The sequence below is a fragment of the Lactuca serriola genome, chromosome 9, assembly GCF_051521515.1.
Source record: "Lactuca serriola cultivar US96UC23 chromosome 9, Lser_US96UC23_V15, whole genome shotgun sequence".
NCBI lineage: Eukaryota > Viridiplantae > Streptophyta > Magnoliopsida > Asterales > Asteraceae > Lactuca > Lactuca serriola.
The window spans coordinates 77,121,761-77,135,135 of record NC_136416.1 but is presented as its reverse complement, the minus strand read 5'-3'; the positions used below and the strand labels follow the sequence as shown (position 1 = coordinate 77,135,135).

The window sequence follows — 13,375 nt, the reverse complement described above, 5'->3', positions numbered from 1 at the left end:
TGTTTGTGCCTTTTTTCAACCCATTTTGCCCTTCAAGTGTGTATAAATAGTGGTTTTATTTTTTTGTAACATTATGTTATAACCCGTGTAATACACAATTAACAAAGAAAAATAACATAAATATTAATAATAAGTGATTTGCTATAAAACAATAAACACCACATTTAAATTCAAATGTATGTATATATAAATAAAAACTAAAAAATACAAATACAAATACACAAATAATATATAGATTGTAAAATGTGAATTAGATTAACCGATTCCAAACTAGATATGTATTCGCATAATGTAATGAGATCAATAGTTTCATTTCAACTATTACTTTCTTTCAAAAACATTTCATATTTCAAAAACACATAATGAGATTAGAGGCTAATAAGTTGATATTGTGTAATAGCTTCAAATTGTTCGCTTGTTTATTGGATTTAGAAAAAACATCATAAATGGTCCCCGTGGTTTCCTCAAATCTGAAGTTTATATATATCGTTGCGTTTTTACCATCTTTTAAGCTGTCGTTTTTCATTCCTGTGAGTAAAATCGATTGCTTGCTAATAATCAGAATCGAAAATCGAATGGTTCCTGATATGCTTGCTGAAAATTGAATTTTTACTGAAAATAGTTGCATTCAGTTCGTAAACCAATCACTAACATCGATGTTTCTAGATTATGTAATTCGATGTTTCTCTTTCTCCAAATCCCAACAAGAACAAGAACGTCAACATATTTATTGTTTTCATTCACATATGTGTTTCCTCCACTTGTTGAATTGAGTATTTGAAGATAGAGATGAGTCTATATGCCTTCAGTTGATTCAAAATCCCTGAGATTAGGGTTGAAGAGTCGAGACCCTCAAGGGTATGATGGCACTAAATGACATCACTTCACCTGCTTCTTTTCTTTAGATTCCATTTCGACTTCTTCGGCCGAGAAGTTCGAAGGGTTTTCTGATTTGAAGGTAAACCTTAAATTGACTCCCTTCCTTTGTTTGGCTTTCTATTACTCCTCCAATTTTTATGATGTACAAAACAAAGATCATTCCTGTTTGCTCCCCCAATCGATCATAAAGTTTAGATGAAGAAAAAACCCAAATTGTATCTCGATACTCAGATCAAATTTAAGCCTTCTTGCTTTAAGGTTCATCGAGTTTGCTGGTAACCGTTGACATAGCCCCAAATCTCTTGGGGTAAAAAACTGTTGGGGGTGTCCCTTCCCCATTCCTATTTGATATAATTTTGGGGAAGAAAGTAGGGATATGGAGTATCACAGCTTTAAAAATCCTGATCTTATTTCTAATAAAATTTCCAGAACCAAGTGAGAGGAGTTGAAGGGAACGATTCTTAAAGTGTAGGAACTAGGGAGCTTGAATATCAAGATGAAGAGGAACAAATTGCGGTAGAATCATGGCTCCAACTTTCATTTGAGAGAGAGAGAGAGAGAGAGAGAGAGAGAGATAGAGAGAAAGAGAGACCTTGGATATTTAATTTAATTAAAAAAAATCTCGTAAAAGGTCCCTGGATAGTTAAATAACAAAAATATTCTTCATTTAATGGTGAAAAGCTAACGGAGTTAGCAAAAAGGACCAAATATCAAAAGCTTTGAAAACACAGAGAGCATCTATGATATTTTTAAACCACGAGGATTAAATTTCAGATTTTGGGAAACCACGGGGACCATTTATGATGTTTTTTCTTAGATTTATTGCTAAACATTACCAAGAATTAATTGTAGAAAAAAGTTGTATATTCCATTTTTTTCTTATTAACGTTTAACTTTAACTTTTTCAAAAAAGACCTTTATATTTTTATTTTTTTCGATTTGACCATTTTCTACAGGTTTACGTTAATTTTTAGGTATTATATAATTCTTTTCCAAAGAAAAAACATGTAAAAGCTTTTTTCAGAAAAAAAATTTAAGGTTTAATATGGAAAAAAAATATTATTTTATATAATCAACCCTAAATTGAAAAAAAGATATGGACTTTATGCCTTCAAAAGATGTACAGTGTGAAGTAGTTTTTAGATCCACAAGCTTGTGCAACACCACCTTCTTCAATGACCTTCTTCTTCGACAAGAAAGCACCAAAATCACCAAAAGCTTCAAAATCTTCACACACAAGGAATGAGACTCGAGATTATGTTTGGAAGGAGTGGAAGCTATCTTAGAAGGTCCAAGGGAGGTATAAGATTGTTTAAATAGGGGTGAAACCCTAAAATTTAGGTTTAAGGTTTGGCTTAGTACGCCAAACGTATTAGAGAGGATCGTGTGTTCCAAGTTTCGATCAGGTACGCTACGCATACCTCACGGACGCCTAGCGTACGGGCTGAAAATGCAACCATTTTTTGACACAATGACCAAAGATGTAAATACCTGAAAAGCAGGTGTTACATAATATAACATTTAAAAAAAATTTAAATAGTTTTAGACCAAACCTTCAATAAAATCTTATTTTAGACTACCGGTACAATTTAAAAAAAAAACAAAAACAAAAAAAAAAAAAAAAACAAAAAAAAAAAAAAAAAACAAAAAAAAAAAAAAAAATGGACCAAAGTTCTAATTTTTTTTCACAAACAAGAGGGACCAAAAAAAAAATCTCACTTCGCCGCCGGTCTAAAATTTCCCTTGGGCATGCCAAGTGGTTATAGTATCCGTTTATAGTATCCGATAATTTAAGAACGCATCCGTTTAATACTGGATCTGGATATTATTCCCCACACTATTATAGAAACAGCAAGAAGAGACGCTCACTGCACAAAAACCTTCGTCCACCATTTTCATGCTCCTGCCCTAGAGTATAATCGGCAGATCTCTCTCAATTCCATCTCAATTATAGGTAAATCAGCATCTACACCCAATTCATAACACGTACCTGTTAATCGTCATCAATTATCGAAGCAATTTGCTCGTTTAGGTAGTGTATCAGCTGTTTATTAGAGGGTTTTGTGGGTTTTGATATTTCGTACAAATTTCACCTTATACAGTATCTAAAAGTTGGGGATCTCTATGTTGATATGTTTTTCAGCGGGTTTAGTTTCAATCCTCTTATTGAATTGAACTTCCGTCAATTATAAACCAATTTGATTGATATGTGTTTGATCGTTGATGAACATCTAGGCTTATGTTACGATTATCCCGATTCGATTGTGCTCGATGTATGATTGTTTCGAATTCGATTTGATCTAACATTCTCCGACGAAATTAGTTGCATGATCGTAATTTTTTTATTCGAACTTTCTAACGAGTAATTCCGGTTCTGCTCTACGCGATTGGGTATTTTACGTCCTTTTAAGTTGATAGAATTCTGAAAAACAAAAATGTGCATGATCCTCTGATGAAATTCATTATCAACAATCAGAACAAAATCTGATACTGAATCAAGGAAACTTCAGAACTTTTACTCACTGTTTAATCTTCATATCATTAAACTTGTAGCGACAAAAGGTTCCAATGGCTGCTTCGGAGGAGAACAGTGGACTCTTCCCAATCTTCATTTTAACGATGATTGCACTGCCGCTTGTACCATATACAATCATGCAGCTTTGTCGTGCTGCCTCAAAGAAAGAAAAGAGCATCAACTGCCAGTGCTCTGTTTGCTCCAGATCAGGAAAATATCGCAAATCAATATTCAAAAAGGTAATCATCTTCTTTTAAGATTTTTTTTTATAGTTTTTGACTTTTTCATGCAATACACAAAAATGAATATACAATTCTCAGATATTCCTGATCTTAATTATATTAACAGATCTCAAACTTCTCAACATGGAGTAACTTGACATTGGTATTGTTTTGGATCATCATGGGTGTCCTTGTGTACTATATCAAGACAATAAATCGTGAGGTAAGTAATTTTGTTATATAAAATCCATTCTTATCTTTTGATTCAAGAATCATGCAAATTGTGAAGTAACTGGTTTTTCTTCAATCAGGTTCAAGTATTTGAACCATTTAACATTCTTGGATTACAACCTGGAGCTTCTGATTCTGAAATAAAGAAAGCATATAGAAGACTCTCTGTTCAATACCATCCTGACAAAAATCCAGATCCAGGTTGATCTTGTTCATAACTTTCATCCCTGAATTAAAACCTCCAGTTGTTTTAACTTTTTACTGATGATTACTATACATTTTTTTTATCCAGATGCCCACAAATATTTTGTGGAATCTATTGCTAAGGCATATCAAGCACTTACAGATCCAATCTCCCGTGAAAACTTTGAAAAATATGGTCATCCAGATGGTCGACAGGTGTCACATCTTACAAATCATCTTGAATAAAGTTTATTACTTTACTTTTTTTTTTTGAAAGATTTCAACATTTGTGGTTTAGGGGTTTCAAATGGGAATAGCTCTTCCTCAATTTCTTTTAAACATAGAAGGTGCATCTGGTGGAATACTATTACTATGGATTGTTGGTGTTTGTATTCTACTTCCATTAGTGGTGGCTGTTGCATATTTATCAAGATCTTCAAAGTATACTGGAAATTATGTGATGCATCAAACACTATCTGCTTACTATTACTTCATGAAACCTTCATTGGCCCCTAGGTATGAAATATTCTTCTTCTTCTTTTTTCTTTCTATTTTGGGTAAGTATGTTGCTGTTTTAAGGTGTGATTTGTGATATTGCAGCAAAGTTATGGATGTTCTTATCAAGGCTGCTGAATACATGGAGATTCCAGTTCGTAGGCCTGATGGTGAACCCCTTCAGAAACTTTTTATGTTAGTGAGAAGTGAGTTGAATTTGGATCTCAAGAATATCAAACAAGAACAGGCAAAGTTTTGGAAGCAGCATCCAGCACTAATAAAGGTAAAGTTTTGAACTTTATTAAAAGACCAACATACCCTTGTTACTTGTTAGATATCTTGGGAATAAACAAAAAATGAATTCTTTAATCCTTTTTTTTTTTTGTTTTTCAGACAGAGTTGTTGATTCAAGCTCATTTGACTCGTCAAACAGCAACATTAACCCCAGAATTACAGAATGACTTCAAACGTGTAGTGGAACTTGCACCCCGACTTCTTGAAGAGCTAATGAAGGTAATTGTTTATTATTATTATTTTTTTTAAACATAAAATAGAAGCATATTTATAAATTCTAATTTTTGATTGTTTCTGTTTAGATTATATTCTAAATGTTATTGTTTACAATACAGATGGCAGTGATACCACGCACAGCTCAAGGGCATGGGTGGCTAAGACCTGCAGTTGGTGTTGTTGAGCTTTCTCAATGTATCATTCAGGTAATTCATTTAGCCTGATGGAATGGAATCGGCCATTCCGGAAGGAATATGATTCCTTCCGTTTTCTTAATTCCATTCCATCCATCCAACCAACCAAACAAATATCTTATGTCAATGCAGGCTGTTCCTCTTAGTGCAAGAAAACCAACTGGAGGCTCTTCAGAAGGCATTGCACCCTTTCTTCAGCTTCCTCATTTCAACGAGGCCATCATAAAAAAAATCACCCGAAAGGTAAAAAAAAAAAAAAAAATTAATTAACTATTTACGATTAAATTCTTACAGTTTCATTTTTTTTTTTTGACAGAAAATAAAAACCCTTCAAGATCTTCGCGACATGTCACCCGTTGACCGCGTTGACTTTCTCTCAGAAACCGCCAACTTCTCTCCAACCGAAATCCAAGACATTGAATCCGTACTCTCCATGATGCCGTCAATCACACTCGAAGTCAAATGTGGGACCGAAGGTGAAGAAGGAATTCAAGAAGGCGACATAGTCACAGTCCAATCATGGGTCACTTTAAAAAGATCCAATGGTTTGACCCGTGCTTTACCACATTCCCCGTTTTACCCTTTCCACAAAGAGGAAAACCATTGGTTCCTCCTAGCCGACCAAACCTCAAACAACGTTTGGTTTTCGCAAAAACTCAGTTTCATGGACGAATCAGCCGCCATAACCGCCGCCTCAAAGTCAATAGAGGAGTCAATGGAAGGTTCCGGGGCAAACCCTGGAGAGATTGGGAAAGCGGTTAGGGAGGCGGTTGAGAAAGTCAAGAGCGGGTCCCGCTTGGTCATGGGGAAGTTTCAAGCCCCGAGTGAAGGGAGTTATAATTTGACTTGTTTTTTGTTGTGTGATTCGTGGATTGGGTGTGATAAGAAGACCGGGGTGAAAGTTAAGGTGGTGAAGCGGACAAGGGCGGGGACACGTGGCGGATTGGTGGAGGAAGTGGCGGAGGATGGCGGGGAGGAGGAGGAGGAGGTTGAGGAAGAGGAGTATGATGAGGATTATGAGAGTGAGTATAGTGAAGATGATGAAGAAGAAGAAGATACTAGTAATAAAAATAAAAAGGAAAATAAGAAAAAGGAAAACAAGGGAAATGGGAAAGGGGCCGCATCAAGTTCGGGTTCGGATGATGAATGATAAAAGTTTGTTTTTTAGGTTAGAATTACAAAAGAGTTTATCATCATATACTAATCTTGGATAATTTCATTTTTGGTTGGTTTAGTTTTGTAAACTAGGGTTTGAAAGTCGAAACCCATAATGACAGTTTGGGTCCTTGCGGATTGAAATTTGAAAGTTATCTCTTTTTTTATTTGCAATTATTCAAAGAAACTTCATATTATGTGGTTGATGTTTCATGAAAATTTTGGAATGATTTAATGTGCTAAATGCATGTAGCAACGTACTTCCCGTTTTTGTTTGTTAGAGCATAGCGGTTCACATTACATGTTTATGCCATTACAAACTATGACATAAACATATGGTTAGCATGAAATGACGATCCTTTGTAAACATGTTTAGTTCATAAAATTATTAAGTTATAGAAATGGTCCCTAAGGTTGTATGATTAATGCACTAGCACTCCAACTATATTTTTTTTCCAACTTGTTACAGAGATTTTCCTTATCCTCACCTTTTTTTTTTATTATAAATTTGAAACCCATAAAATATGAGAGGCTCAACTTACACAAAACCCGGTTGTGTTTCCAATTAGTGATGGTGGTAGGCTGGTAGCACATGATATGGATTGTTTAAGATGAAAAGCTATGGAATGTGGCACAAACACACATAGGGTGGGGAACACATTTATTTTATTTTTTAATCAAATTCAATAAAAAAGAAGCTTAAAAATTAAATAAAGGCAATTTAGTCATTTTGCATAGCTCCCTACCAAAATAGAACCAAAGGGCTCACATAGTTAGAAAAAAAAAAAAAGTTGGATTTGTAGTGAAACAAGCATACAAATACCGGGACCATTTCTGTAATTTACTCTAAAAAGTTTAGAAATATAATTTTGTAGTACCTAGTAATTTAGTAAACAACGAAAGCTTGATGTTTATAACTTAAAACAAGGTAAACTTTTGGAGTTGTAAAATTGCTTTATACAAACAGAAAACTTTGTCGTATCACACATGGGCATCCTATGTAGACAATAATATCAATATTTTATTCAAGAAAATATATATATATATATATATATATATATATATATATATATATATATATATATATATATATATATATATATATATATATATATATATATAATCAAGCCTGTCCGCAGTATGAGAGCTCAATCTGTGATGCAGTGCTTTCCACAGCCATCCACCATTCATCATCCTCATCCCACCCTTCACCCTCACCCTGTGCTGCTGACATGGCATCCTACATGGCATTGACATTTGATCCATGTAGACTTTTTATACTAATTAATTTTTTAAAAATTTATATGTAAAGTAAAAACACCAACAAACCTCCTTTGCAAGGTGAAGCACTCTTGGCATGTTTTCAACCTTATCTGCAACCATCATTGCTTCACGCCACCACTCATCTTTCTGACAGCTGTCCATGTCCAAGGGACTTTTATTCCCATTTTGCCCCTCCCCCTCCATGTAATTATAATTGTTATCAGGAAACACTTCTGGTGGAACTGGACGCATAGGAGATCGATAACCTAACACCATCAAAATATTACAATGAGTTGCTATTTCTTGCATTTTTTTTAAACACAAAATGATTTTTTCAAACTCCACCTTTGCAATCAGGATCATAGCACTTCTGATAATAACCACCCTTTTGTAGGTCCACCACATACATCACTGAAACAAAAAAATCACAAAACCATTTTTTTTTTTTTTTTTTTAATAAAATACCGGAACTACCCTTGTTGAAAATTATTTACCATGATTGCTTTTGTGTTGTCTGCCAATTCTTTCACAGAATCTGTTTCTTAACATGCTGTACACCATCAAACCATACTCTGAAAACCAATACCAGCTTCGAATTTTTCCTACCAATAAACAAAATAATCATTTAGGTTTATATTAAATTAAATTTAATCTAACTTTTTAAATATATTAAAAAGTAAAAACCTTGTACATCTCCTATTGTAGCAATGAATTCAACAAACTCATCTAATCTTGGAAATGGTGATTTTCCACTCAAGTAGCCGTTTGTACAAGAAGTTGGAATAAATTCTCGTGTTGTTATTGGTTTATAAAATTCCATGTTTTTCTGTCATAAAACAATCATGAGATAACAAAAACTATCACTTTTCTTTTCAAGAATGACATTTTTGTCCTTAATGAATAAACATTTAAATTGGATATTTGGATTTACCTCAATATCAAAATGCAAAACTTTGACACAATCTAAATCTGTTTTGCAGATTAGAAGCTTTTCACATTCAGCATCTATATTGCAGATCAAGGATACCATGAACACATCTTCCTCACTCTATAAAATCATTACATAACTTAGATTTTGATAATAATTTTCAAAAATATTATTATCGTTTATCAGTATCCATGGATCGATGCATTACCATTTCCTTACATTTAAACCTTTCAGTGGGAAGAAGAACTGAAGTTTTCCCTGCTTTAGATGATAAATGCAGACGAAAACAACGGTTTCTTGAATACACAGCAGTGTCAACAAAAAGATGACAAGGGACATCAGCAAAGTTTGTGTCTTTTGAAATAAATAATTGTTCAAATCTTTTATCCTTTCCTCTTGAACTATGTATCCGTGAACATATCTGTATGAAATTCAGCAATTTGATATAACAACTGGTTAAAGAATTTGAATATGAAGCTAAAATGTGATACTGAATTACTGATACCTCAGTAACAAATGCACCAACATGTGTGTTGTCCTTGAAAGCAACCCCTGGTAAACGAATGATCAAATGGCGAGAAAACTTATCTGTTGATAAAAATCATGTTACAAAATTGAATTATAGATAAATTGCAAACACTCAAGTATGTACCTTTTGTGGAAGAATCAAGTTCAACAACCCAATTAGTGTCTCCTTCAATAGAATACTTCTCAAACAAGGCTTCAAAAGTAACCAATATAAGGAGATCAACCATTTCATCCCCATTCTTTTCGGTGTTTTCTTTTATATTGAACTCCAAATCAAAGTAAAGGTGACATGGTAATCCCTATAAGTATCACCAATCTCATCTAATAAGTTATATTCCATGTAGGATAAGACATGTAACAAAGGATTTGGATTACCTCTTGAATGACTTCGTAATGATGACGAAATTTAGAATTCATGTTTTTGTACCTAGTAACAAATGGAGCAAAATCGTATCAGTCATATACTTATAAGCTATAAGTCTATAATGAATAAATAATGATAGTTGTTGAATCATGCACCTTCGCCAAAATTCTTTGTATGTTGAAACAAGAAACCTTCTTTGTCCACTAGCATGATTTTGGTAACTAAAAATATGCACCCCTTCATAGTCTTTTGCATACTTCATAGCCTCATCTTGCCTTGGAAATGTGGCCCACACATCATCTCTACACAAGTGTTATGTTTAGTAACAACTAATATGTGAAGGGGATCTTTTGTCTTGATTATCAAAGAAATGTTTGAGTGAAATCATTATAAAGAACCTTGATTTATGTTGTGCAGCAAGTTCAACACGTATTTCATGTAACAATCGCAATAACCGGGCTGGTTTTTTTGGAGGCACGCCTTGTGGAGAACCATAGAAAACAATGGGGGAGAACTGGCTTCCATTATTGAAAAACTTTTTTCCAATAGTTGGTGTATAGAACTGGAACAAATCAAGATATGTAATTTGATGAGGATCTTATTTAGTGTTGAATTAAACAATGTATTGTGGTTTTACATGTTAGAATTCACAGTATTTGCAGATTTGAAGTGGAGAATAAAGATGTAGCAGAGGGAGTAAACAAAAAATCAGCATTATGGTGGTGCCAAAAGATGGGAAAAGGGAAGGAATTACATTCTGGATATTTGTTGCAGATAGCTGTTTTTTCCCGTTTGAACCTTCAGGAGTGAGATTCGTAGAAGTTGATGGATCTTCATTTGATTTATCTTGCTTTAGTTTCTTCTTTTTGGTTTTCCTTCCTCCTGTTGCCGATTCTGAATGAGAAAGCAATAAGTATTGGATTGTAGCATGGCAACTAAGATGCGAAAGTAAATTAACGGACCCAAAAGAAGACAGATCTACCAATGAAATTTAAAAGGACTAAAACCATAAACTTCGTGACATTCGATATACTTTTGTCTACTTGTTGTACAGAACTACAGATTATTGTTCTAAACGTTTTCTGTCCCCAATATATCGGTTTTGGAATATGAAGTTGCAAGTTTGGCATCAAATCGAAATAACGTATATGCAATTAAATATATCTCAGTTCAATGATCATGTCCTGAGTCCAGATTAGGTCAAAAATGATCCACAAAGATGCGTGAGAAGTGTATCAGTTTGTGTGTTGAAGATAAAGGTAAGGGAATCTTACGAGGTGGAGAGATGCCACATTTGAAGCACTCGAACAGGCGATCAACGTCATCCATGGCGGCAACGTCTGTAAACTTTTTGAATCAACCATGGGGCAGGCAGGGGCACCAAGGGCTTGTCAGTTTTAGTGTGAGCGGGAAGCCGGGAACTTGCAAATTTTCAGTCGTATGGATCTTGGATACTATCAGATTCGAGAAACGGGTTTGTAAGCAACCCGTAATTTTATTACTATTATTTTTTGACAAAATTACATAAAATGTCCCTATGATTTGGCAAAATAGGCACATATAGTCCTACTTCAAAAAAATGGACATACTTGCTCCTTATGTTTTGAGGATATTACAGAGATGGTCCTTCCGACACATGGCATCAAAAAATGCCATTAAATTTCAATAAAATTACATTTTTACCCTTTTTCATATTTTTTTAAATATTTTTTTATGATTATTTTCCTAAATTGTAGGGACCATATATGTAATTTACCCTAAACTTTATTCATTTGTGTCTGTAATTTTATTCCTTTACCTCCTCATCAGGAGGTAGATAACCACCATAATCACCGATAACACTTGCATCACCGACAACACCTTCATCGTCGGCAAAACCTTAATCGAAAAACCCAACATCAACGAATCCACTTTCATCGGAAAAAAACCAAGCATTGACGCTTTCCTTCTGTTGGGGTATGAAGTCTTGTTTAACATGGAGCACTTAGAGTCAAGTTGAGCACTTGGATGGAACATTTTGAGTTCAATGGAGCACTTAGAGCTCAAAGGAGCACTTATGGTTCATGGAGCAAGTGCCAAAGAAACGGATCATCTAAGAAGGCGTTGAATCATCTGACAAATGAACGGATCAAGTGCCAAAGGAACATATCGTCTAAAAGGATGTTCGGAGCAACTTGGAGTTAAAGTTACGCCAAGTGAATGGAAGTTACGCCATCCATGAGCATGTTACGCCAAATGGATGGAAGTTTCTCCATCCATGAGCATGTTGCGCCAAAGTGAAGGATGTTGCCTAAAGTGATAGATGTCGGGCCACTAGTGATCATGATGCTCCATCATGTGTTTGGTTGATGCTTATGAAGTTAAAGGTTACAAAAGTGTCTGCATGAGACTCCGTGATTGGTTGGGAATTAAGGTATCCCCTAAATGGGCTAATTATGGATGGATCGGCCCATCAGAGTTAAGGTTTCCCATGCTTGCTTATAAATAGGCTCATACCCCCATTATTGTAATTGCTAGATTTATGTGAGAGCTCAAAGTGAGATATAATTTTGAGTTCTTGTAATAGTTCCAAAAAGTTAATAAAATCCTCCCCCTCCTCCTCCTCTCTCTCTCTCTATCTATCTATCTATCTATCTATCCATCTCTCTCTTTCTCGTTCGCCCGTTGACGTATGTCGTCTTGACCGAACCACGTTAAATATTGTGTTCTTTTTATTTACGTTCTTCATAATTTTTCGCAAGTTCACCGAAGTTCGTTTTGATATTTGTCTAAAGTGCTTAACATGTTTTGTTGTCACCCAAAAAAACCGGTATCAAAGCTATGACTAAAGACAGGAGAGTTAAGATCGAAAAGTTCAATGAAAAAAGATTTCGGTTCCTGGAAAATGAAAATTGAAGACTATCTCTACCAAGAACTTACATGAATCGTTGTCCGAAAGTAAAGTTGAATAAATAAAGCATGAGGATTGGTGTGGTGCGACTATCACTGGTAAAGAACGTTGCTTACAATTTTGTCAATGAGAAGACACTTTATGGGTTGATCAAAGCGCTATCTAACATGTACGAGAAACCTTCAACAACAAATAAGGTCACTTGATTCGACAATTAGTAAATTTGAAGACAAATGAAGGTGGCTTAGTGACTAATAATGTTAATGAATTTAATTCAACCATGTCAAGGTTGACATTGGTTGAGATTAAAATTGAAGATGAAGTCCAAACATTACTACTATTATCATAATTTCTCGAAAATTGGTCAGGAATATTGACAATAGTCAACTGCTCAACTGGAGGTGCCAAGCTGACATTCAAAGGCATACGTGACTTAATACTAGGTTAGGATGTGTGCAGAATAAGTGTTGGAGAATCCTCTAATAGTCTTCTTGGTACCAGAGAAAGAGGAAGGAAGTCCAACAGATGGAGTGGTGGCAGAGGAAGATCAAAGTTGAGGAAGAGAGGTGTATCAAAGAACAAGAAGGACATCATCTGTTGGAACTGGAAAGAAAATGGTCACTTCAAGAATCAATGGCTGAAAGCTCTCGTAGACAAAGGAAAGAATGAAATGAGCATTGCATCAGAATCTGAAGGGGATGCTCTTATATGTGCAGTTGAAAACTCAATTGAATCATGGATCATGGATTTTGGTGTGTCATTCCATGCTAGTCACTCTAGAGAAGTAATGCAAATTTCAGGCGATACGAAGGAAAGGTCAGACTAGCAGACAATAAGAGCCTTAATATTACAGGTGTTAGGGATATGGTCCTCAAGAGTACTTTTGGTACGAAGTAGACTTTGAATAATGTTAAGTTCATTCCGGAGTTGAAAAGAATGTTGATATCAGAGGGGCAACTTGATGATAAAGGTCACCATGCCACTTTTGGTGATCATTGTTGGAAGGTGACAAAGGAAAA

General features: G+C 34.8%; 2 protein-coding genes across 2 annotated transcripts; one reads left to right on the top strand and one right to left on the bottom strand.

Moving 5' to 3' along the window:
• The first annotated feature begins 2,694 nt into the window (after window positions 1–2,694).
• On the top strand, window positions 2,695–6,580 carry LOC145072510 (dnaJ protein ERDJ2A-like). Its single transcript, XM_079018949.1, has 11 exons — window positions 2,695–2,833; window positions 3,433–3,633; window positions 3,743–3,838; window positions 3,927–4,047; window positions 4,139–4,245; window positions 4,328–4,545; window positions 4,630–4,807; window positions 4,918–5,037; window positions 5,154–5,240; window positions 5,361–5,471; window positions 5,545–6,580. Exons 2-11 carry the CDS (start codon window positions 3,448–3,450, stop codon window positions 6,376–6,378), a joined length of 2,058 nt encoding a protein of 685 aa, XP_078875075.1. The 5' UTR covers window positions 2,695–2,833; window positions 3,433–3,447; the 3' UTR covers window positions 6,379–6,580.
• A 926-nt stretch (window positions 6,581–7,506) lies between these two features.
• Window positions 7,507–10,887, bottom strand: LOC145073490 (DNA primase). Its single transcript, XM_079020038.1, has 14 exons — window positions 10,741–10,887; window positions 10,221–10,360; window positions 9,865–10,028; window positions 9,622–9,768; window positions 9,478–9,529; window positions 9,227–9,401; window positions 9,080–9,162; window positions 8,783–8,995; window positions 8,578–8,694; window positions 8,331–8,472; window positions 8,141–8,248; window positions 7,992–8,057; window positions 7,713–7,912; window positions 7,507–7,623 (listed from the first exon to the last, which is right to left on the bottom strand). The coding sequence occupies exons 1-14, from the start codon at window positions 10,793–10,795 to the stop codon at window positions 7,507–7,509; spliced, it is 1,779 nt and encodes a 592-aa protein (XP_078876164.1). The 5' UTR covers window positions 10,796–10,887.
• Window positions 10,888–13,375: the final 2,488 nt, after the last annotated feature.

Excerpts from the sequence above, each read along its gene's own strand:
- LOC145072510 (XM_079018949.1), top strand. The coding sequence starts at position 3,448 with ATGGCTGCTTCGGAGGAGAACAGTGGACTCTTCCCAATCTTCATTTTA. Across the intron at positions 3,634-3,742 it reads GCAAATCAATATTCAAAAAG|ATCTCAAACTTCTCAACATG; the intron begins GTAATCATCTTC and ends TTATATTAACAG. Across the intron at positions 5,241-5,360 it reads TTTCTCAATGTATCATTCAG|GCTGTTCCTCTTAGTGCAAG; the intron begins GTAATTCATTTA and ends ATGTCAATGCAG.
- LOC145073490 (XM_079020038.1), bottom strand. The coding sequence starts at position 10,795 with ATGGATGACGTTGATCGCCTGTTCGAGTGCTTCAAATGTGGCATCTCT. Across the intron at positions 7,913-7,991 it reads CTATGATCCTGATTGCAAAG|GTTATCGATCTCCTATGCGT; the intron begins GTGGAGTTTGAA and ends TGATGGTGTTAG. Across the intron at positions 7,624-7,712 it reads TGCTTCACCTTGCAAAGGAG|GATGCCATGTCAGCAGCACA; the intron begins GTTTGTTGGTGT and ends AATGCCATGTAG.